Source organism: Sus scrofa, chromosome 1 (genome assembly GCF_054392235.1).
Source record: "Sus scrofa isolate SSC_HxYL_T2T_F1_AM1 chromosome 1, Sscrofa_HxYL_maternal_Yorkshire_Landrace_v2.0, whole genome shotgun sequence".
Classification (NCBI taxonomy): Eukaryota; Metazoa; Chordata; class Mammalia; order Artiodactyla; family Suidae; genus Sus; species Sus scrofa.
Genome location: NC_139383.1, coordinates 272,264,955 through 272,290,397, shown reverse-complemented (window position 1 = coordinate 272,290,397; position 25,443 = coordinate 272,264,955). Strand labels below are relative to the sequence as shown.

The 25,443-nt window shown below is 42.9% G+C and overlaps 1 protein-coding gene across 1 annotated transcript in view; it reads left to right on the top strand.

Annotated features, from left to right (window-relative positions):
• The window catches only part of STOM (stomatin), a 28,655-nt gene extending 4,461 nt beyond the window's left edge, over nt 1-24,194 (top strand). The window contains exons 2-7 of the mRNA XM_021068281.2: nt 9,737-9,840; nt 11,060-11,132; nt 12,109-12,191; nt 14,795-14,998; nt 15,919-16,053; nt 22,104-24,194. Of these exons, the coding sequence (XP_020923940.1) occupies nt 9,737-9,840; nt 11,060-11,132; nt 12,109-12,191; nt 14,795-14,998; nt 15,919-16,053; nt 22,104-22,298 (794 nt within the window). The 3' untranslated portion in view covers nt 22,299-24,194. The remainder of the gene's footprint in view (nt 1-9,736; nt 9,841-11,059; nt 11,133-12,108; nt 12,192-14,794; nt 14,999-15,918; nt 16,054-22,103) is intronic.
• Nucleotides 24,195-25,443: the final 1,249 nt, after the last annotated feature.

Genomic DNA, 25,443 nt, shown 5'->3' with positions numbered 1-25,443 from the left:
AGCATGTTGTTAGTCTTGATATTTTCTCCATGGTGTGCAGGTCCCAGAAGGCAATTCACTTAACACCAAGTTTATTCCTATCAACTGTGGCAGTAATGATCTTAAGATTCTGACAACAATGATGGCTCTTCTTTACTGAACACCTCCTAAGTGTCAAGCGCTTTCTATATTTTCTCATAGGAGAGAACAACTGTTCTCTTCCCTTATTTTACTAGTGAGAAAGTGTAGTGGTAGAATGAAAATCTGACACCAGAACCCCAAGCTCTTAGCCACTGCTTTGCTACTCAGCCTCAGTTCCTCAGCTGAAGAATTGAGAACCTTATGATCTGGTTTCCTTATGCTTGTTGCCCATTTTTTAATTAAAAGGATGTTACTCTCCAAAGACTTTCATGAAAAAAAAATTAATTATAGATGCTTTTAAGATGTCCAAGTGAAAGAGCTGGAGGGGAAAAAAAAAGAAAGAAGAGGGTTTTGTTATGTTTAATGTATTTCAGGCCTTGTCTAAATTCAATTAACTTAATAACATTGCGAAATTGTTTTTCTCTCCAGTTTTTCTGAACATAAATACTTTTATCTTTCCAAACATGCATCATATTCAGCCCATTCTTCTTCCTTCCTGAATTCTCTAACCTCATGGGTGAGAAGGTCTGATTTTAAAAAGAGAAAAGGGAAGAAGATATTTGGGGGAAGGAGTATGACCACTGCTTTGGGACAGAGGATGATTCTGAACTGTATTCTTTTTTTTTTTTTTTTAAGTTACGTTGGTTTGTAACATAAGTTTCATGAGTACAACATTTTATTTACACTACAGCATGCTCACCACCGAAAATTGATTAACTGTATTTTGGGATCCTCTATGCAGACGTGTAATTTCCGTGTATCTTATTTAATAGCCTCTTCTTCCCCTCCTCCAAACCTGGCAGAATCACTCAACTCATCAGCAGCTGTTTACTTAACAGATGTTGTTTGAGCACCTGTTATGTACTGGGTATCTTCCATTTTAGCTCACTTACGCTTCACACTAACTCTCTGAAGAGGTACCCTTATTACCCCTCTTTTTAGACGGGCAGACTGAAGCACAGAGAATTAAGACACTTTCCAAAGATCACACAGCCAACAAGTGGCAGAGCCAACCCTGAAGTCATTATGCTACACTACTTTAACAAGACCAAAATCTCATGAGGACGGATATTGGATAAGATCATGACAGTTATGATAAATGATGTTTACAGAAGGTGAAGTGCTATAGATGAGGAGAGGGAGTCCTATTTAAGACACGGGGTTCAAGCTTAAAATATTATTATTATGATACTCTCACCTGTTTTTTCCCTCCCATTTTCTGTTTAGAAACATTTGAATGAAGGGAAGCTACAAAAAAATCCTCAAGATGCTTGGGAAATAAAACATGTATTCTTATTTAATTTCCTTATTCTTTGCAAGCTAAGCATGGCATTCCCCTTATTTCAATTTTTATGGGGAAATCTTTCTCAAAAGGACCTGTGCATTTCCTTTCCTTACTGTCTCATGGTAAACACATTGTAAGTTTTGTAATTCAAGTCACGTTATGCTTCATCAGTATCAGTTCTCTTAGTCTAGTATTTAGAGGTTTGTAATAGGGAGGAAAAGTTACAGTCTTCAGTCATGGTTCTTAACTGGATACCATCTGGTCTACAGCCACTCCAGCCCAGAGAATAATTTCTTCCCCAGTGGTTTAAGGATAAGGGCATTCGAAGAACAATAAACCATGCCTAATTAGAATAATCATTTGAAAGTTGGGTTATAGTGTGTGCCTGTTTGCTTTCAAAGCCTCTGCCCAAATGAACTGTAAATTGTGGTCTCCAAGTAAATGCCGTAATTTCTTTGGACATATATTTCTTGATACCCCACTGTGTGCTAACCTCTGCCTCTCTCCCTTCTACCTGTTTTAGTTTTTCTCTCTACTCTTCTCCATTTCTCTTATTTTCCTTTCCTTTTATTATTTCCTTCCCTTCTCTTTCTCCTAAAAGCTCAGTCATGGGAAAAACTTAGTTATAATACAGTGTTGATCAATTGGAGACATTTACATTTGCACATTTTCTCTGCCCTTTTGCCTGTTTCCACCTTGAATTCTTATTTATTAGGTCTTTTGAAAGGGCTCTTTCAAAGCAATTAAAGGGAAGAAAAACTGGGAATCTGGAAACTGTACCCTTATTTGAAAAGCTGGAAGAAGGATCAGATATACTATTTAATTTATGTTGTTCTCCTCCTCAAATTGCATAACATAGAACAGGAATGGGTCCTATGGCTTGTGAACCAAATTTGGCCAAGCGCCTGCTTTTGTATGCCCCACAAGCTAAGAAACAGTTTTCATATTTATCCCTTTTTTTTTTTTTAAGTGTATGAAATTCAGATTTCAGTGCTCATAAATTGTTTTCCTGGAACACAGCCATATTCATTCATGTGTGTGTAGTTTATGACTGCTTTTGAATAGTATTCCATGGTTGTGACAGGCTTTATGGCCTGTGAAGCCTAAAGTGTTTATTCTCTGGCTCTTTACGGGAAAAGTTTGCCAAACTTTGGCAGAGAGTCTCCAGTAAGGAATAGTCATGGCCCAAAAGAGCACTTATATTGCTGAACAGATAAGCTTCTAATTTAAGAAAAACTTGAAAAATGCCAAGACCTTTCATTTTGCCCTACTGTTGCTCCTTAGAACTTGCTGTTAGAAACAGATAACCTGTTTTTGAGAGCAAGTTCCTAGCCATTCTATCTTTCACCACCCAGGCAACCCTGTTTTTTGGCAACTTACAACATGAAGTATTTCACCTGCATTCTGGGAAAGAGGAAGGAAAAGGGTGTGCTTTAAATATTGATATTTCAATTGTTTTTTTGGCTCACCTTTTCCTCCTGTGTGTAGTAAAGCATGTGACCCACTCAGGTTTTCAGCTATGGCGTTAAGGTATGTTTCTGACCTTTGCTTGAAGAGGAAATCAGTATCTTTTGAACTTTAGAATGAAGTCCAATAATAAATGGATTTATTACTTCACATGATTTCCAGTGGTGCCAGATTCAATAGACCTTAAAAGACGTCATCTGATGTAGGATCATTAACAATATTATGCCTGTTATCGCGAAAAGAATATTTTACTGCTTCTCTGGAAGCCAGCCAGAGTGGTACACTGAAAATTACTGTACAACTTGTTTTGCTTTTGTTTTTTTCATTTGTTTCATGGTTTCGTTTTATTTTCCTTTTTTTCTTATGGCCACACCCACAGCATATGAAAGTTCCCAGGCCAGGGATTGAATCCAAGCCACAGCTACAACCTAAGCCACAGTTGCGGCAGCAAAGGATCCTTTATCCCACTGCACGAGCCAGGGATCAAACCTGCACCTCCGCAGCCACCCGAGCCACTGCAGTCAGATTCTTAACCCACTGCACCACAGTGGGAACTCCTGTTTTGTTCTCTTTCGTCTCTTCCCAGAAAGTGTTTTGCTTTATTACTTTGGGACTCCAAGAGGGATATTTTACACCTACTCTACGGATTGTTGTAAACATGAGAAATAACGTAGCTTGTGGAGTTAGCTTGTGGCTGACACATGTAAGAGACATTCAATAAATGGTTAGTATTAGTATTAATAAAATGTGCCTCCAGAATGAGATAAATTTAAGAATTGTGTAATTTCATCTTTTCAGCAAAATTAGTCTACACAGTAAGGATGCCTGGAAACTTTGCTAAAAATATATTCAAAGCAGCAGAGTTTCTAATTGAGAATACTGGATACAATCATGGTCCATTATATGGAACAATGGAATATTACTGACGTTTAATAATAAAGAATATTTACAGACATGAACAGATGTCCACAATATAGGGGGGAAAGAAATTTTAAATAATTATGTATACCATTATTTCATTTTTGAAAAAAAGCAGGGTAAAAACAGTTTAAAGGACATATATGGCAAGGCAGAAAATAATCACCATCCAGAGATAATGAAGGTATATATCTTTTTTCTTCCTCTATTCATTAAGCTCTAATTTTAATTTTGTAGTGACAATATTTTGCTTTTAAAAAAAGTAGTATTTGTAAAAATTTACTTTACCTTCTTGGAGGTAAGCCCAGTTTGAATGCTCGATTTAAAAATATTAGCAGGAGTTCCCATCGTGGCTCGGTGGTTAATGAATCTGACTAGGAGCCATGAGGTTGCGGGTTCGATCCCTGGCCTTGCTCAGTGGGTTAAGGATCCGGCATTGCCGTGAGCTGTAGTATAGGTTGCAGAAGCGGTTCGGATCCCGCGTTGCTGTGGCTCTGGTGTAGGCCGGCAGCTACAGCTCCGATTCGACCCCTAGCCTGGGAATATCCATGTGCCGCAGGAGCGGCCCTAGAAAAGGTCGAAAGACAAAAAAAAAAAAGTTAACGTCTGGGCTTATATCCATTTTCAAAACTTTGCTTTGGTTAAAAATTTATTCTAATGCAGTTTTCAGGAAAGAGTTTAGTCGCAAAATAAAAAAAATACTGTGAACAATGGCAAAGTAGTGTTTATAACCAAGTATCATGGCGTCCTACTCGGCAAATACCAAGTATATCAACAAAAATATCTCAGAAATACCTGCTATTCATTATTTGTCTTTTACCTAAAAGTGGGAGGGAATTCAGCCCTCCAGGTAATGAATGGGAAACCTGAAAGAAATGAATTTCATGAGATTTTGGGAGTAACTGAGAATTTTCCCCTTTGGCCTATAGTCACTGGTAGGTGACTAGGGTTGATTAATAGCCTGGCGGAGTTTTAGCCTCACCTCTATGAGGAATGTGATCTATTTTCAAGTTGTAAACGGGGAGGGGGGGTTAAGGGCTGAGAATGCAGTAATTTCATTTTAAAGGCACTGGAATAATATGGAACAGTGCCATTTCTAGGTGAGCATTTGAAATGTGAAGGTCCAAACCCACGTTTTCAGAAGACCCACTTAATTTCTTACTCCTCTTGATTTGCAGTCAAATCCCATATATACGCATCAGGGGTTTTCAAGAACATGATGGAAAAAGCATGAAAAAATCTGGGCTGTACTTTCCAGCCCAGGTTGTCCTTATGTAGATAATTATTCAATAACTTAATAATTCAATTCATCAGTGAGCTTCTGAGGGCCTTTGAATGTCCAGCCCTAGCCCGGGAGAAGGGAGGCACAAAGTAAGGGAAAAATTAAGTAGTTTCAGAAACTTTTTCAAGAAGGGTCCGTGCTACCTATTTTCGCTTTTTTCGTAGTGGAAATTGAACACTTGAGTGAAACAGAATGATAGAAAACTCAGCTGTGTTTATGATCACTGCCTCACCCTGCAAGGCCAACCTAATTATCTTTACTTCAAGTAAAGACATAAAGGTTCAGAGAGGTTTCACACCACTAAAAAGTCACAGAAAGTTGAAACTTACTCTCTATTCTCAGGAAATCTCATCTAGTAAAAGATATAAATGCATAAGAAATTATTAAAGTATTAGGCAAAATATGAGCACCCTAAGTTAAAATTGCTCTCAAGATTCAGAGGAAGGAAAAGACACATTTAGCTGGAACGCTGGCTAGGAAGTATTTCATACCCACTCTGCAGGATATTGTGCTAGACAAGGATATAAATATGAAAACTACCCCTGCTCTCAGGGAGTTTATAGACTAGTATGTTCAGGACACAGAGCTTTGCCTGGAATATGGGAGACTTGGAGCAGTGTTTTTGAAAACCCCAGATGCTGTCAAAAAAGTATTTGTGGCCCATTTGTCGCTTGTTTGGAATTCATTTCACTTTGGAAACATAGACCTGAGCCTGGCAAAGAGCCTTGAGACTGTCTTTTGCTATAAATAGGCACAGCTGGAATTAAGAGGGCTTCCTCTACAAGAATGTCAGATTTCATTTTCAGAACTCCTATCCTGCTTTCCTGGTTTGGATTCTGTCTTGAGGAAGTGCTCCAAACACAGTTTTTTAATAGAGGTTTTTTCGTTTGGTTTGGTTTTGTTTAATTCAGTGGCAAGGGGTCAAAGAGTGAGTTGATCTAAAACATGGATTTTGGAGTGAGCTGACCTGTATTTAAATCCCAAGTCTTCCATTGTGTGAACGTGGGAAAGATGTTGCTTCAGTTACTTCATTTGTACAGTGGAATTAAAAATGCCTAACTTCCAAGGACTTCGTAAGGAGTAAATGTCTTAAGTAATTTAACACAGTGCATAAAGTATAACGAACCATCTAAAAATGGCTGCTGCGATTAGTGTGAGTTTTATGACAGCAGCACTCTGGCCTTGTTTGGAATATTCTCTCAGTGAATATGTCTGTGCCCTTCAAAATGATAAGTTAGAAACCTCCAGAATTAACTTAGCTCACTTTGATTTGAGTATGCATCGGGATGTGACCTCACACTGTGACCCAGGGTCAGAAAGGCTGTGTAACTGAAGGGCTCGTGTGTATTTCCGGTTTTCCATCCTATGGTTTTTAGAGCACTTGACCTGGATGCCAAGATGTGTCCCTCTTTTCTCCTGAGCTCCCAGCCATCACTCTGCTCGTTTCTTGGCCTCCTATTTATTCAAAGCCAGGTCTCACTGCTATCTTTGCCCCTCCTTCTGATCTGAGTAGTAACCCACACCTGGCCTACCTCCTCTCCTCTGGCTACCCTCCCTCATGTTATTGAAACAACCCCTGGGAGTTCCCACTGTGGTGCAGCAGGTTAAGACTCCAACAAAGCAGGGGCTTGGGTAGCTGCAGAGGCACAAGTTTAATCCCTAGTCTGGCGCAGTGGGTTGCAGCGTGTGTTGCAGCTGTGGCTTGGATTCAACCCCTGGCCCAGGAACACTGCAGGTGTGGCCTTAAAAAAAAATAAAATAAAACAACCAGCTCCTGGAAAGACAGCAGACACTCTCTGCAGTTAGGAAAAGTGATCTATCCCTCGGCCTGTTCAGTCGCTCTGTCCCCCACAGAAAAAAACAAACAAGGAGGAAGTCGCCAGATACAGAAAGTGGGAAACACAAACAACTCTGGAAGGGAAGGGAATTTCCCAGGATGATAGTGAAAGGCGAACAGAGGAATCCTCGTGGCCCTGGGAGCAGGAATTGGTCCAGACACAGCTCTGAGATTTGCTCGGAAAGTAAAATTGGTAGACCACCTGAGTCTGCTGAAAGGAGCTGTAGACAACTGATGAAAGGTGTGGGGTTGGATCAAGAAGTACATTGAAAACTAAGCAGGGGGGCGGGGGAAATGAGACATTGACTGTGGGGAAAAAAAAAACAAAGTTGTGCTAAAAAGGAAAATGAACTATGCTTCACCATGTGGCTTAGCTCTGAATCACACATTTGCATCATCATGAAATATAAAATGTGACATTGACCTAACCAAAATTATGGTGCAGTTCAAAGGATGGGTGTATTTATGTGATGGAGGGAGGGGTAGAAAGTCAAAAGATAATGCTCAAAACTGAAAAATCCACAGGTAACAAAGCCAGTGTATTATTTAGAACATGGGGTAAATACCACGATTGTCAGCCAGAGGAGCAGTTGCCTTTGCATAGGTGAAATTAGAAGAGGTGAGCAGGGCACTCCCCGCTTTGTACTCACCTTATAGAACTATTTGACTTCTTTTAACTTCATGCAAGTGTAACTGATAAAAAATTAAAACAGAAGAAGCACAACTGCACAGCAACAAAGGCTAAAAAAAGGTAAAAGAACAGTATCTAGAAGAGAGAAAAATAGTTTACAAATTTTACGTATTATAAACGTGTGCGTACATGGAAAAGATTTGGAAAAATATGATCTCTGTACTGATTAATTTTTCCCTTTTTTATACTTTTCTAAATTTTTTTTTGCAGTGGAACTTATATTCTTTGTGATCAGACAAAAAGCTGTTTCATGTTATAGAAAAGGGAAACTATTAGACATGTGAGAGGACAACTATATACAAAATTCTTCATTATAGCATTGGAGTTTTTTGGGGTTTTTTTTAGTATTGTAAAACAACACAGTTATCTTGCAGTTACTTGGGTTAGAAGTCCAACATAGGACTCTTTCTAAAAAAAATGTTTTTCAGGCTCCCACTGTGGCACAGTGACTTAGCGATCGTGGCGTTGTCTCTGAGGCAGCATGGGTTCAATCCCCAGTCCAGTGCAGTGGGTTAAAAAATTTTTTTTTTCATGTTTTAAAGCTTTATTGGAATATGGGCGTTCCCATTGTGGCTCAGTGGAAACAAATTCGACTAGTAACCATGAGGTCGCAGGTTCAATCCCTGGCCTTGCTCAGCGGGTTAAGGCTTCGGCATTGTCATGAGCTGTGGTGTAGGTCGCAGAAGCAGCTCGGATCCTGCGTTGCTGGGGTGTAGGTTGGCAGCTGTAGCTCCAATTCAACCCCTAGCATGGGAACCTCCACATGCCATGGGTGAAGCCCGCAAAAGCACACACACACATAAAAAAAGTTTTATTGAAGTACAGTTGATTTACAGTGTTGTGATGATTTCTGGTGCCTAACAAGTGGTTCAGTTATATATACACACACATCCATTCTTTTTCAGCTGCTTTTCCCATCTAGGTTATCACAGAACAATGGGTAGAGTCCCCCGTGCTATACAGCAGGTCCCCGTTGGCCATACGTTCCATATACAATAGCATGCATTTGCCGGTGCCAGACTCCCAGCCCATCCTTTCTCCTATAGCATTGTTAATAATAAGAAGAAATCAGAACCAACATGGATGACAAATTGTGCATATATCCAGTGAGATATTTTATAGGTGTCATTTTTAAAAAGAAACCTAACGAGCACATACATGTACATCGTATGGTCTTCACCTTTAATTATGCTGCACCCTTGGCTTAAATGTCCTTTTCTTTCCTTCCCCTGTCTTTTCGTTGTGTGTTCCTTAACCATTACATCCTGCAAGAAGCACCACCACTGCCTATGCACCCCAGCCAGCCTTCACCTCCATCCCAATAGTGTGGCATGTGTTCCCCGATTCTGGGCTTTCAAAATATTCTAAACGTAGCAACAACCACAACAACAACAACAACAACAACAAAAGACAAAAAAAAAAAAAGGAGTTCCCGTCGTGGTGCAGTGGTTAACGAATCCGACTAGGAACCATGAGGTTGCGGGTTCGGTCCCTGCCCTTGCTCAGTGGGTTAATGATCCAGCGTTGCCGTGAGCTGTGGTGTAGGTCTCAGACGCGGCTTGGATCCCGCGTTGCTGTGGCTCTGGCGTAGGCTGGTGGCTACAGCTCCGATTCAACCCCTAGCCTGGGAACCTCCATATGCCGCGGGAGCGGCCCAAGAAATAGCAACAACCACAACAACAACAACAACAAAAGACGGGACGGCCCAAGAAATAGCAACAACCACAACAACAACAACAACAAAAGACAAAAAAAAAAAAAAAAAAATTCTAAACGGACACTGTATCTGTGCTAACTGCCTAGTGTTGTAGGGATCTGTGTATCTTGCCCTCTAAACTTTAACCTTCTTGCTGTTTGGAGTCCAGTCTTGCTTTTATCACTTCATTGCATAGTAAATATTAAGTGCTTAATAAATGTTTGCCAGCTGCAGGAGAGAGTCATGTGGAAAATGCTTGTGTCATCATGTTAAGTAGATTAGGGAAAGTAGCATCTGCACTTCAGGAGGATTTGATGGGAAAATACACGTGAAACAGCTAGTGTACTGCCAAGTACAGGTGTCCGGTGAATGTTAAGGATTAGGCCGGTGCGGTTGCCCTAAGAACCATGACGAGAGCTGTGTGCTTTTTGTTTTTGCAGATAGCCCCGGTACAGGCCTGGGACCTTGTGGATGGATTTTGGTGGCTGTATCATTCTTGTTCACTGTTATAACTTTCCCACTGTCAATATGGATGTGCATAAAGGTAAACACTATCTCATTCACATCTGGAAAGAGGGCAACTCCTAAGGCCATGAACCCACTGTGTGCACCCTGCGTATGAGTAAGAGACAGAGAGACCGTACTGGCCTGTGACTCTTTTTCCTTCATCTCTCTTTTGAAAAAATTTCACTCTGTCAGCTATTGTAATAGCATCTGAAGACGTCTTTCCAGCCAACATCCAGTCAGTCCTTCTTCAGGGTTAAAGTGGGGATCACCATCTCAGATTTTCTGGAGTCAGGGGTGCGGAATGGTCCTGCGAGAACAAGTCCTCCAGGGACAGGATGCTGAGGTTTAACTGTTGGCATCCTTGTTTACCTTGTGACCTTTGCCGGTTTTCCTCGCCTATAAAATGGGAGGAAATAGTAACACCTGCTTTGTAGGGCTGTTACGAGGATTAAATGAATTACTACTTAACACAACATCTGGCATGTGGTTAGTGCTGCCCCCCCCCGCCACCCCCCCACCACCATGCCGGTTATTTTTTTCTATAAAGTTATTAATACTTGATAATGACTACCATTTACATAATTCCCAAAAGATAAAATATGCTCCAAAAAAAATTATTTTTTGCTTTTTAGGGCTGCACCTGTGGTATATGGAGGTTCCCAGGCTAGGAGTCGAATCAGAGCTACAACTGCTGGCCTACACCATAGCCACAGCAACGCAGGATCCCAGCCATGTCTGTGACTACACCACAGCTCATGGCAACACCCGATCCTTAACCCACTGAGCAAGGCCAGGGATCAAACCCGCAACCTCACGGTTCCTAGTGGGATCCATTTCCACTATGCCACAACAGGAACTCCAGATAAGTTACTATTTATAATTTAAGCGACTCAAGCAACAAACTGAGGGTTTTAGCTTTTTTCTTTTTCTGTATTGACAACACATGGGTAATTGAATAATAATGTTAAGAACTGAGAAGTGCAGCGGTGGATTTGCTTCTGTAGACTCTTCTAGGCTTTCCAGATTTTACACAGAGATTATCTGTTGCTTTTATCATCAATAAGAAAAAGTAAATAACTTTTGAGCAGGGGTAATTAAACATTAACCGTGTTACCTGTAGCTATTACTGGATTATAGAGAAAAAAGCCAAAACAGAGGCCTCAAACCTATTTAGAGCAGAAATGTATATTTTAAGAACTATGCATATAAATATTTGTACGCCTCATGTGAAATTACTATTTGTGTTTTTAATCTAGATCATAAAGGAATACGAAAGAGCCATCATCTTTAGACTGGGTCGCATTTTACAAGGAGGAGCCAAAGGACCTGGTCAGTACTATGATTCTGAACTGTTGGCCTGGGGAGTAGGAATCTTTTTATGGCTGTGGTTTCCCTTATGAGGGTCTCTGTTGACTTAGAAGAGAGTTCTCATAGCAGAAGTTGTACAATAGCAGGGCTGCCTGCCAGAAATCACCCTTTCCTTCCCCGCTCTCCCCTCCCCTTCCTATTTGAATTGATAAGATTATCTCAGGCCAGGAATAGCCCCAGCTATCAAAATTTGAGCGTGAGAATCCCTACTGAAATAAATGCTTCAGTCATTATTTTTGGCAAACTTTGATGAAGCTCCCACTGAGTTTGAGTTCTGGGAATGCAAGAGAGACTAAACCCCAGGCCCTGCCCTCAAGGATCTTAACGGCCTGGTGGTGGGACACCAACAAGGAAACGGTTACAATCCCATGTGATAAGTGTTATGGTCAAGTAGTCACGGAGAGCTGTGCAAACCAGAGAGTGACCGACCCCAACTAGTAGGGTGTTTTCTGGAGGTGACACCTTGGCAGGAAAATGTTCCCGGAGGAATCAACAACATGTGAAAAGCAATACAGAGGAGAGCATTGCAGGCTGAAGGAACCGCAGGCCACTGAGCCCAGTGAGTGCAGGGCGGGGCGGCTGAAGAGGTGGAGGGGGCGCAGGTCATGCAAGACTTGGTACAGCTTGTTCAGGGGTTTGTATTGTAGGAAAGATTGCTGTGCTTGCAGTTTAAAAATGGATTGTAGGAGAGAAACTAGAAGAAATAGATGACGTGGGGAGCTATTGCATTGCTCAAAGGGAAAACAAATGAGCGACAGTCACAGTGGAGTCAGGAAATGCAATCCACTGCCTTGTGGGGACCATTAGACGTGAGAAGAAGCTTGCCTGGCTTCTGGCTGAACCACTGAGATGAACTGGTTTCTTTCGGTGGATCAGATTGATTCTCCCAGAACTGAGTGGTGGTCTCTCACTGATCTCATGCGTGTTTCGGCTGCAGGTTTGTTTTTTATTCTGCCGTGCACTGACAGCTTCATCAAGGTGGACATGAGAACTATTTCATTTGACATCCCTCCTCAGGAGGTAAGAGTGTCTTTTGCTGTGACTAACTGAGCTCTCACGGGTGAAAGTGCCTGACATTGAGAAGCAGCAGGGCACAGTGGTCGGAGCACAGCTCTGGAGCCCAACTGCCCTCGCTGTTTCCTGGCTATGTGACCTCCAGCACGTTCTTTAACCTCTCCGTGCCTCGGCTTCCTCATCTATAAAATAGAGGTTGTGATAGCGGGACTTACTTTATAGGGTTCTTGTAAGGACTAAATGAGATGCTTAGAACAGAGGCTGATACGCAATAAGTGCTATGACAGTGCTTGTTGTTATTATCACAAAACCAAGTATAACGTTAATGTAAGTGTGATGTTAGCGTCATCCCTGTTGTCATCATTTTTACTCCCACACTTCTACTCTGTGGGTTTCTGTTACAGTATTCTTCTTAAGGACCTTGATTTCATTCTGGTTAAGTCGGTTAGAAGCCAGAGAATTAGAAACTTCTCATTTGGTATTTTAGATAAGCATATATGTATTATATTATATGGTATATTACATTATATATAACGTATATATATAATAGTGGTTATTTCAGACCTTTTCAAACCACATCACAAATCACACTTGAAACTCACAGCAGAATCCCAGAAAGTAGATGGTTGCAGGGAGACAAAGGAATTCCTCCAGACTGCAGTGGTCAGGCCAGGACTCAGCTCCGGCCCTTCAGATTCCCTGTCCAGTGCTTTCCCCATAGCTGCAGGCTCAGCACTGTCTCCGTGAGCTCCATCCTGGCCCTTGACGGAGTGACGGCCATCCTGGTACAGCCTGGTATAAAGAGGCGCCACAACCATCGTAGAGTGAGGGCCGAAAAGCATGATGAAGGGAGGGACAGAAGAATACGGTCAATGTTTCCTGGCAGAAACGGTACCAGTTTCCTGGTACTCAGCAGAATGGTAGAGCCTAGCCCCTTTGCCTTCTCTTGTCACAAAATCCAGAAGCCAGTTTAGGAACTTTCCTGCTGATCCTGAGCCAAGTAGTTAGTTAGTAAGGTCAGACTGTTATTCACACATACATGGCGACACCAGGAATCGTTTCACCCACGAGAACAAGACTGAGTGCACGGCTGTATTCTCCACATGGAAGATTGATTCTCAGAGGGAGCCCCTTTCAGGCTAGCTGAGACTTCTGGCACTTTCCTCTGTAAACATGGCAGGCATCTGGCAGGGTCACTATAAGCTTCTGCCTTCCAGCTGCTTTCCACTCTCCTACAAGCTGCTGAGTGCAGAGCGGATTGGAACTTGGCAAGCAGTCCTTTTTCCAATCCCCTGTGAAATTACAGCAAAGGGAGATAAACACTCTGCCTACGATAATCAGTAGACAGAGAGGCGGCTGCTTTAGAAAAGGCTCCGGCTGTGGCAGAGTCACAGTGGCAAGAATTTGTTTTAAACACGATACATGTTTTCCCATCACATCATGAGAAATAATTAATTTTCTTACAAGATGATAATATACTATAGACCTATTTACAAATCCCCTACTTCTCTTCCAAGTTAGAAGTATTTTTAGGTTGCTAAAAAAAAAGGATTACTGCTTGGATGCCTGACAGGACTAAACGTCTATATAATATCATTGTCATTATTACTTTCCATGTACATAGCTCTTTACACTTTCAAAAGGGCTTTCTTTGCAAATATCTTCTTATTTGGTCTCCAAAGGAATTTGCATAGAATTGGGCTGTGTTATTATCCCCATCTTACAAATGAGGAATCTCTAAGCCAAACAGTCCAAAAGCCTTGCTGGAGGTCCCCAAGGGAGGTGTAGACAGAGCTGGAACCAAGGTTGGGATCTCCTAACTCTTCCTCCCCTGCTCTTCATCCATCACTGTGTTCCTAGAAGCACGTTTCAATCTGTCTCCTGTTTATCAACTACCTATAATATATTAAGTATTCTGCCAGTGCTAGAGATGTAAAGACAGGCTGCTCTTGAGAAATTGTCTAATGATCATTGTAAAACTATAAATGTAATAAAATTCATTGGGTGAAAAAAAAAAAGAAATTCATAGTCTAACAGAAATAATGATGTAAGTTATAATGTTCCCATCATGGAGTTCCCATCGTGGTTCAGTGGTTAACGAATCCGACTAGGAACCCTGAGGTTGCAGGTTCGATCCCTAGCCTTGCTCAGATGGGTTAAGGATCTGGCATTGCCGTGAGCTGTGGTGTAAGTCGCAGACGCGGCTTGGATCCAGAGTAGTTGTGGCTCTGGTGTAGGCTGGCGGCTACAGCCTCGATTGGACCCTTAGCCTGGGAACCTCCATATGCCCTGGGAGCAGCCCAAGAAATGGCAAAAAGACCAAAAAAAAATGTTCCCATCATGGCTCAGTGGTTAACGAACCTGGCTAGTACCCATGAGGGTGCAGGTTCAATCCCCGGCCTCGCTCAGTGAGTCTGCCATCTGGCGTTTTCCTGAGCTGTGGTGCAGGCTGACAGCTGTGGCTCCATCTCCATCCCCTAGCCTGAGAACATCCGTATGCCACGGGTGCGGCCTTAACAAGCAAAAATAAATAAATAAAAATATAAGCTAAAAAAAGGAAGAAAGGAAGAGGTGGTTGGCAGTTGTCAAATCTTTTCTTCGCTTTGTAGATCCTCACCAAGGACTCAGTGACAATCAGTGTGGACGGCGTGGTCTATTACCGCGTTCAGAACGCCACCCTGGCGGTGGCGAACATCACCAACGCTGACTCCGCCACCCGTCTTTTGGCCCAAACTACCCTGAGGAACGTCCTAGGCACCAAGAACCTTTCTCAGATCCTCTCCGACAGGGAAGAAATTGCACACAACATGCAGGTGAGGCGTTCACCGGTGCTGCGAAGGGTCAGTGCGTGTTTGAGAGCTTGTCGGTGGGTCAAGTTGGGGAATCACTGGCTTTTTTTTTCTTCATAGAAAGGTTTTCCCAAACTTGATGGAAAGGGGTGTTTCACTTAACTCGTGGGTTAACCATTCTCCCATGCAGGCATTGTTTTTTTCTTCCCTCTAGGGTGTGTTTTTTTGCCCCTGGAATTAGTGTTCATCTCTTCCTTGAGCGTAATTGCTCAGAGGCCGTTGCAAGAGAGTGCAGGTGTCACTAAAGCCTTATTCTCTGTGCGTCCCATGACTTCCCTTGTAACGCCTGTGCTTTCTAAGCTTGCTCGACTAAGAGATGGTGACTCGAACCTGACTTGTTCAAAAAAGACATAAGGAACTTGACAAATCAAACTCATTATTTGTATAGGCTTCATTATGTGTAAAATCTCTGATGTTGCTTGATACTCAGGCAATAGATAGTATGATTTCGTGCCAGCCATTGTTTAAAGGGAGGAAATGGAAGCACAAAGAAGGAATACAACTCGCACGAGTCACATCAGCACGGGAGTTTGCTGGCCACCTGTTCCTATGGGTGAAGTTTTATTGGAATACAGTCACACCCGTTGACATATTATTCAGGGCTGCTTTTGACCTATAATGGCTGGATTGGTTGCAATGGGGACAGAAAAGAAGCAATCACTCTCTGACCCTTTTCGAAGCTGACCCACCCGAATTAGCTTAGGAGTAACAGCGTCAGGCTCAGCTCTCAGGCGGCCCAGCCCCCACTTCAGCCCTCCTTCCTCCTGGGATAACTAGTCTCTTGACCACTCTCCACAAGTTCCAGATCCCAATGAATACAGCTCCTTTCGGCCTCTGAGCCCCAGGGCTGAACATATCTGACCTGCCCTCTCTCTTCCTAACAGTGTACCCTGGATGATGCCACTGATGACTGGGGAATAAAGGTGGAGCGTGTGGAAATTAAGGACGTGAAGCTACCGGTGCAGCTCCAGAGAGCCATGGCTGCAGAAGCAGAGGCATCCCGGGAGGCCCGGGCCAAGGTCACTTTTTTTTTTTTTTGTAGTTTATTTGTTCTTCCTATTGAGCTTTCTTTTTTTAATGATACAAGGTAAAACCGACTTGTTCAAAAAACAATTGAAATAACCCCAAAGTAGTAAAGATGAAGGCTCTCCCCATCACTTTAAATCCTCTTGCCCCCAGAGACTACCACTCTTAACAGAAGTACTTGCAGATTTTCATCTGAGTTGTATTTGACGAAGTTGTTAGTCCACCGGCGTGTTTGTTTTACAGAAGTAGAGTCAGACAATGTGTATTGTTCCTTGCCTTGCTTTTCTCCACTTAACAACATCTCTGGGGAACATCAGTTCATACCGTAACTGTGTGTTTCTCACACATTGTTCTCTCAGTCCCCTGTGAAGGACACGTTAATAGTTCTGACTTCAAAGCTGATGGGCAATCTCAGCAACTTGCTTATTACTCCTCCCTTCCTTAATTTTTGTCTTCTCTTTCATTCTCACTTTGCTCAGAATCTTCTTCCTTCTTACTATTCCCTCTTCCTCTCTCCCCTCCTTTTTTTTTTTTTTTTTTTTTTTTTTGTTGTTGTTGTTGTTGTTGTCTGGTTTTTGAGTTTTTTTAAGGGCCATACCTGTGGCATATGGAGGTTCCCAGGCTAGGGGTCGAATTGGAGCTACAGCCCCCAGCCTACGCCAGAGCCACAGCAACTCGGGATCCTTAACCCACTGAGCAAGGCCAGGGATCGAACCCACATCCTCATGGATGCCAGTCGGGTTCATTAACTGCTGAGCCACAAGAATATATTTTTAGCCAGCACCAAATAGAATAGTAGCTCATTTGATATACTGCCTCCAGAATTTTCTACTAACCAGAATTTTTAGATTTTCCTAGTGTGATAATTGATGCTTCTGATGATACTACAGAACCCTCGAGTGCTTTTTCTCAAAGCCATCATATTTTATTTAGAAGATTAACCTATGTTTATGATAATGATATTAAATATACCCTAATATTTTTGAAAATTAGGAATTGCTTTTACCTAGAATTTGCCCTTAACCCAAAGCCCTAGTTCCAAACCATATGGAATAATAGAATTTATCATGCATAGTCTATGTAGAATATTGGAGCCTGAAGAGTCCTTGGAGATTATCTTCTAAAGGTGACAAATACCTGGCCCAGATGCTGCCACTCTGCCCTCTTGCTCCCATGCCAGTAATTAACCACAGCACTGTTTTCCCCTGAGCTTTGGCTTGACCTCAGAACCCTGCTGAAGCACTTCAGGTTACAACTCACAACTGCTTGGAACTGGCCCTAAAAAAAAAATGAAACTTATTGGCCATCCTCCTATTTATTTATTTATTTTTATATATAATGACTTTTTTTTTCATTATCGCATCCCCCTATTTAGATGAAAACAGCGAAGCCCACAAACGTTGTGTAATTTCTTCAGAATCTAGAAAAACTAGAAACTAGAACTTGCCCTCTGCTCCTCATTGCCTCTTCCAGGACTTTCCAGGATGGCCTGAGCCCCTCGTACAGACATTCTCCCCAGTTAGGAAAAAGAGCTCCTGACGTACCTTTATGATAATAAGATGTGAAGGGCAGTTCCCGTTGTGTCTCAGCAGGTTAAGAACCTGACATACATAGCGTCCATGAGGATGCGGGTTCGATCCCTGGCCTCGCTCAGTGGGTTAAAGATCTGGCATTGCTGTGGCTGTGGTGTAGGCCAGCAACTATAGCTGTAGTTCAGCCCCTAGCCTGGAAACTTCCATATGCCACAGGTGGAGCTATGGGGGGAGAAAAAATTACCATAAAGGAAGCTGCCCTCACTTGGATGGGCCTGTAGGGTTAATCAGGAAACAGTCTTATGGACACAGGTAGGGACCGTCTTTGAGGTTTGAGTTTACACACAGAATCGCAGTGAGTCTCATCCTTCCATAAAACTCAGTAACCCCCCAACAACCATAAGGCCCTGTATTCAAGTTCTCAGGGTCAATAAAGGCCACAGTTTCTTTAACAAAGGAAAAGGGTGGAAGAGTCTATACATTAAGAGACTTCAAGAGTGAAATTCCTCAAGTGAATTAGCCATCAGGGACATGCAAGTTCAAGTCACAGGCAGATGCCACATTAGGCATCCACCAGTACAGCTTTAAAAAAAGAAAGGGGGAGTTCCTATCGTGGCACAGCAGAGACGAATCTGACCAGGAACCATGAGGTTGCAGGTTCCATCCCTGGCCTCGCTCAGTGGGTTAAGGATCCAGTGATGCCATGAGCTGTGGTGTAGGTCACAGACGCGGCTTGGATCTGGCGTTGCTGTGACTGTGGTGTAGGCCAGCAGCTGTAGCTCCGATTTGACCTCTAGCCTGGGAACTTCCATATGCTGTGGGTGCAGCCCTAAAAAGCAAAAATAAAAAAATTTTTAAAAAGAGTATAAATCGGTGCCACTCAGGAAGACTCAGGTCGTGTGTCTCTAACAGAAGTGCACTTGTTTGTTTACCAAAAGGCATGTTCCCAGCAGCACTTTGTAATTAACCTCCAACTGGAAACCACCCAGATATCTATTGCTGGTTGGTTGGGTAAATAAACACGGTTTATTCATACAAAGGAGTACTGTATAGCAAGGAGAATCCACACATAAGTGCAAGCATAATTTGAGAGAACAGTCACAAAAGAGGACAGATTGTCCCAAACATGTTATGATACCTTAGCGGAACCTCTTTTTAAAGTTTTTGGACCAACTTCTTTTTTTTTCTTTCTTTTCTTTTCTTTATGATTTTTATTTTTTCCATTACAGTTGATTTACAGTGTTTTCTGTCAATTTCTACTGTACAGCAAAGTGACCCAGTCATACGTATATACATATTCTTTTTCTAACATTATCTTCTATCATGTTCCATCACAAGTGATTGAATATAGTTCCCTTGCTATACAGTAGGACCTCATTGCTTATCCATTCTTTTTTTTTTTTTTTTCACTTTTTAGGGCTGCATCCACGGCATATGGAAGTTCCCAGGAGAGGGGTCGAATCGCAGCTACAGCTGCCAGCCTACACCACAGCTCACGGCAAGACCAGATCCTTAACCCACTGAGCAAAGCCAGAGATCGAACCCACAACCTCATGGCTCCTAGTTGGATTCATTTCTGCTGCACCACAATGGGAATTCCGCTTATCCATTCTAAATGTAATAGTTTCCCCATTCATCCCACCTCCTCCTCCTCTTCCCCTTTGGCAACCACAAGTCTGTTCTCTGTGTCAGGCCAACTCTTAATGACTGGAAATGTCATGCCTTTTGTGCTTGCAAATTTTTCCTTATTTCCCCTTTCATGACTCAGAAAAACACCTGGCTTTTTGGCTTTTGGGCTCACATCTCTGGGCCTCTGTCATCTGTTAATCGAGAGGGTGGAATGTAATGCAGATCAGCTTTCTCTGCCCTTCTCTCCAACCAGGTGCCTTCCCACCCCCACCTGGACTGTAAGAGGAGACAGCAGGACTCACCCCACAGACCTGAAAATACCAGATTTTTTGTTTTTCTTTTCTTTTTATGGCCACACCTACGGCACATGGAAGTTCCCAGGCTAGGGGTCAAATCAGAGCTGCAGCTGCCGGCCTGTGCCACAGCCACAGAAACACTGGACCCGAGCCACATGTGCAACCTGCACCACAGCTCATGGCAATGCCAGAGCCTTAACCCGCTGAGCCACAACCGGAACTCCCAATGAAAATGCCAGCTTTTGACATGATGGTCTGTAAATATGAAGTATTGATTAGCATAGGACTATGGAAGCCTCAGCCAAAGCCCCAAAAACCCATGGGCAGCTTGCGTTGCTTTGTAAGATCCTACCCACAGCATCCGCTTGGCCTATATTTAGACAGAGCCAGGGGTATTGTGTTCACACCTTTGGCAGCTCACTCAGAGCAAGTTTTCTAGTATCAAAATGTGTGCCCAGCCTGGTGAGTGTGATTTCCCAGCCAAGAGATGCTGTATTGATTGGTAGTGGGATGCAAGATCTCTTCCCTATTTTCTGTGACCAGACAAAAAAAAAAAAAAAAAGTGCCTAATTGGACATCTGAGATGACATGGAAAAAATCAGAGCCTTGTCATTCTCGTGGCTGAGTTGACTCATGCGTTCTCTCCAACACTTGCCAGTTTCTCTCAGGATGGCTGGCACTGGCCCCTCCTCGTAGCCCGAGTAGGACATAACGGATTGCCTTGGTAAATTAAGGCTTCCATCGTCTTTTTTTTTTTTTTTTGCCTTTGCCTTTTGCCTTTTGCCTTTTCTAGGGCCGCTCCCTCGGCATATGGAGATTCCCAGGCTAGGGGTCTAATCGGAGCTGTAGCTGCTGGCCTACGCCAGAGCCACAGCAACTCGGGATCCGAGCCATGTCTGCAGCCTACACCACAGCTCACAGCAACACTGGATCCTTAGCCCACTGAGCGAGGGCAGGGGTCAAGCCCGAAACCTCATGGTTCCTAAGTGGGATTCGTTAACCACTGAGCCACGACAGGAACTCCAAGGCTTTCATCTTCTAATTCAGGTCCTATCTTCCACTAAGAATCCCGCTCTCCCTGAACACACTTCCTTGGCAGCTGCAACCCAGAAACCTGGACTCAGCTTCTGTTCCCCGTTCCTCCCATCCAGTCACAGTCCTTCCCCTCCCTCACGCTATTGAATCTCCCTCCTGAACAGTGCCCTGGTCCCTTTCCTTCTCCATCCCACTGCCAGTGACTGGCACTGAATCACTCTGAGGTGTCCTGCCTACAGCTCAGTCTCTTACTGATGCTCAGACATGTGTCGGAGTGTTTTCTCAAACTAGATCTGGTAAGGCTTCCCATCACCTCTAGGATGAAGACCAACACCAGGCCATGCTGCCCTTCCCACCCAGCCCCGCTCCCCGCTCTTCCCACTCAGGCCCTGTGGCATATGGAGGTTTCCAAGGTCAGGGTCCAATCTGAGCTGAAGCCACTGGCCTACGCCACAGCCACACAGGATCCGGGACTCATCTTCGACCAACACCACAGCTCACGGCGGCAACGCCGGAACCTTAACCCACTGAGCAAGGCCAGGGATCGAACCTGTGTCCTCATGGGTTCTGCTCACCACTGAGCCACACCGGGAACTCCAACATCATTCTTTTAAACATATCTGGTGAAATTTAGATACCTAATGATTTCATCATCTAGTTTATAACATGATCAAAGCATAAGCTCTGTAACAGTTAGGAATTTTTCCTTTGTCCTTTTTCTCCTTGAACTTATATGTCCATTCCACCTCCCCCACAGAATCTTTTCCTAATATATTTTGTCATGAATTATTTTATCACCCTTCTACAACACATTTGGTACATAAGTTAAAATATTTAAAAATTTTCTCTTACTACAAACAGGCTCTCAATGAAATGAATGAGGAATGAATTCATGGCTTTGTAGATGGCTATTACGTATTGCTAGAATAAGACAAGATTCAGCATCAATTCTACCCTTATTTTTTGTTTTTACAGATATAAGGAGTAAGAAACCTTATTTACATAAATAAGTGAATGGAAATGGAAGGTTTTTTTTTTTTTAAGTAACTTTATCCACCTCCTAGCAGTCAGCCTAAATGTATGTGCTAAGAAATCCTATGGCCATCTCTCATATCAAAAAATATTTTCAATGATCTATCAGCTTGCAGTACAATAAGGTCCTCTTTCCTTTCTTTGAAATGCAAGAATTGGAAATCCATCTGACTTGCAAAAGGCTTTGTATCCAGTCTTTGGAGTCATTCGCTTTCTCTACCCCTACACAGTATTTTGAATTGTCCCTTTGTTTGGTGCCCCAGAAAATGGGAGAAAAGCAACAAATAGTAAAAGAGGCACATACCGAGGCAAATCAGTTATAGGAAAAAAAAAAAAAAAAAAAACACACACACACATATAGAAACTGAGTATCAGGAAATTGATTTCCTTACAACTATTCTGGCCGACTCCCCGGAAAGCTTTGTGTACCCCCTGAGCTGGACGTAGCCAAGTTTGAAAACTGCTGCTGGTCTCCCGCCGTTTTCTCCAGTTTGATCTCTCTTTGCCACTGTTCCGTAGGTCATTGCAGCTGAAGGAGAAATGAATGCATCCAGGGCTCTGAAGGAAGCCTCCATGGTCATCACTGAATCTCCCGCCGCCCTTCAGCTCCGGTACCTTCAGACACTGACCACCATTGCTGCCGAGAAAAACTCAACCATTGTCTTCCCTCTGCCCATAGATATGTTGCAAGGCATCATGGGGGCAAGAAAGTGAGCCATGTAGGCTGATGCAGACAGAGATGAGCTCTTCCCTCCTAAGGATGATGTGGGGACCAAACCAGCCTCTAACCCATAAGGAGGGGGTGGGGCGAGAACCTTGACTCCACCCCACCCCACCCACCCCCGCCTTCCTCTTTCCATATGTCAAGTGTAATGTTCTTAGAATGTGTAGCGATCCTAGCACCAGATGAAGATTGTTAGCTTGTAAATACTGTGTGAGAGAGAGTGGTGATTTCTGTAAGATAATCTCTTACTCTAAAATATTTAAAAGTTCGTGTTCTTAGGTCATTATGGAATAGGTTAAATCCCTCTTCTTTTGAATTTCGTTGAGTCATTCTGGGCCCTCTAGCAGCAGCCAGGCCAAAAGCAAGAAGGTAAACTATCACCACCACCTGACACCTGGCTGGACAAATGCTTTGGAGAACAGTGACCTCGGGCTACAACCAGCTTCTCTGGGCCACATGTGCCTTACTTCTGGGAAATCTTAGTTAAAGAAATTTTCCTGATATCTGTTAACTTTATGAATTCAAACCATGTTTCAGAATTATCCTTACTTGACAGTAGGCATTTTCTTGCCCATACGGTCAGCACTGGAGAAAATGGTCAAGATAAGGAAAATGATGACCCAACTCCAGAAAGACTTTTAAATCCACTGCTATCGAGGTCCTTTTAAAGTAATACGAGGGTTTTTTTGGGTTTTTTAAAAACTTTTCTGGGCCTCTTTATGAGTAAATGATTCCTCTGTGGTCTTTCAAACCAGCTAAATACTTGTCACAAAAGTGCTTTTTTTCTCACTTTTGCCTACTTTCATATATCAGGTTCTAAATAGTTTTGATTTTTTAAAGTAAAATTTGCTCTAAGTTCTATAAATGATTGTTTATATACCATTTGAATAGCTTAAGGACTAATGCTTTTTAAAAATATATCTTCAGAAAACCATTATATTTTACTGTCTGCATGCTATGAACTCTTGTACGCTGTGAACCATCTTGGTCACCATTAAGTAGTGTGAGGAATTCACAGACTTTTTTAAAGGGCATGCAACATCCAATGAGCTTGGGAAGACACTGTCAAACTTAGTCTATCTATTTAGCTATAGATCTTTTATTTGCCTGGTCTTTTTTTTTTTTTTTTAATTCCTATTGTATATGTTGATGCTGAAAAAGGAAGTGGTCCACCCTTCTGAACCACGGCTGCTGCGTCTGTAATAGTAGGAAGCATCCTCTGTTTCACAAATGCCTGTGAAGCTGAGTAACCTGGCATTTTCTTCCTCTTGGTCTGGAAAGCCAGCTGCTGACATTGGTACCACTTCCTCTTTGAAGCTCTGAGTTTACCTGGAGAAGTCTAAGAATAGCGGCTTCCTGACCCAAAGCCACCCTTCTTATCTGTCCTTAGCTGGGTCATGCTATCAACCCCAGCCTATGAGCCTTCCCTCCCCTGCAGCCCATTTCCAAGCTTCTTTTAGAAAAAACCTTGAGCCACCATGGGTCCAGGTGCCCGGCTGAGTTCATTAGATGTCTATGGAGCATTCTGGCTTGGAACTCAAGCTACGTCTATATTTTGAATTTTGAAATAATGATATTTCTCTCTTTTGTGAGGTGACTCACTGCTGAGGACCAGGAATCAACCAGCTCTCCTGGCTAAAAATCTCTTCTCAGACTTAGAGGTTCAGTGCTTTCTGTTCCTTAAGTTGCTCTGTCTCCAGATACCAAACAGCCTTTGCCCTTCTGCCTTGTGGCTTCATAGTCCAAAGGGTTGGAATTCAATCGCTTGGGAGGGAGGAAGCAGAGAAGGAGCTGAGCTCTAGGATGACAGTGTTAGTGCGAGAGAGTGCTTCCCAGGTGGCCTCCCTTTCCAATGCCGTAAGTAATAAAGTGTGTGCTTTTACTCATTTTCTGCGGATGAGAGTCTGTTTCTGCCTGCATTTAGCATACATGGATTTCGTTCTTCAGAAGTGGCACATTGGTTCCTCCAGGCCCGGGTTGGCTGCTTCAACATCTGTGCACTCTTCTGGGCCAGAGCAAGAGGAGTGGTGGTGGTCCATCTGCCATCTCTCGTGCCTTGGCTCCCCCGCCCCCATGCACCTGCCCCCACATTCTCCCTGGGGACTTTGAGATCCATCCATACACCCCCTGAATCCTTGGCTGGTTCCATTTCCCTTCACCTTCATCCAAACAGGGCAGGAACTCACTTCTTGCTGTCACCCAGCTAATCACACCAGCAGACTGCTTACTTAGAAAAAAGTAGGAGTTCCCATTGTGGCTCAGCAGTTATGAACCTGACTAGTATCCATGAGGATGCAGGTTCAATCCTGCATCAGGGGGTTAAGGATCTGTCATTGCTGTGGCTGTGAATAGGTCAACAGCTGTAGCTCCTATTTGATCCCTAGCCTGAGAACTTCCATATGCTGCAGGTGTGGCCCTAAAAAGACAGAGACAGAGGGAAATAAATGATATAACACCAATGGGTGTTACCTGCAACATTAGCCTTGAAAGAACTGTCTTGAATTAATGGCTACCATTGTGGAGCAGGAGGTACCCGCCTCAAATATTTGTACCTACATTCTATCGTTTTATCTTCCAAACAGCGTGACAAGATACTTCATCATTCCTTTTCTCAATGAAGACCCTGGGGCTCAAAGATTAAAACAGAGTCACGTAGTGTAAGGAGCAGACTTGAGATTCAAACATGGATTTAATCCCAAAGCCTCCTAAGGTGTCTAAATGTAGCCTTGTGTGACAGCGCCTGCCTCCACTGCTCCCATATACACACCACCAGCAGCAGGCATTTTATGTATAGGTCACATTTTTTTTTAATTTAATGATTTTCATTTTTTTTCCATTATAGCTGCTTTACAGTGTTCTGTCAACTTTCTGCTGTACAGCAAAGTGACCCAGTTACACATACACGTATACATTCCTTTTTCTCACATTATCATGCTCCATCATAAGTGACTAGATATAGCTCCCAGTGCCATGCGGCAGGACAGATCACAATTTTTTAAGACTGGCAAAGTTGATTTGACTACTGAAACTTTGCAATGATCCCCAAGCAGGCCTTAAACTTTAGTTTTGGACCAGCTGGTGTAGGCCAAAGTTCCATCCAAAAGAAGGAAGTAGATGGGGTGTTTGTAACCACGT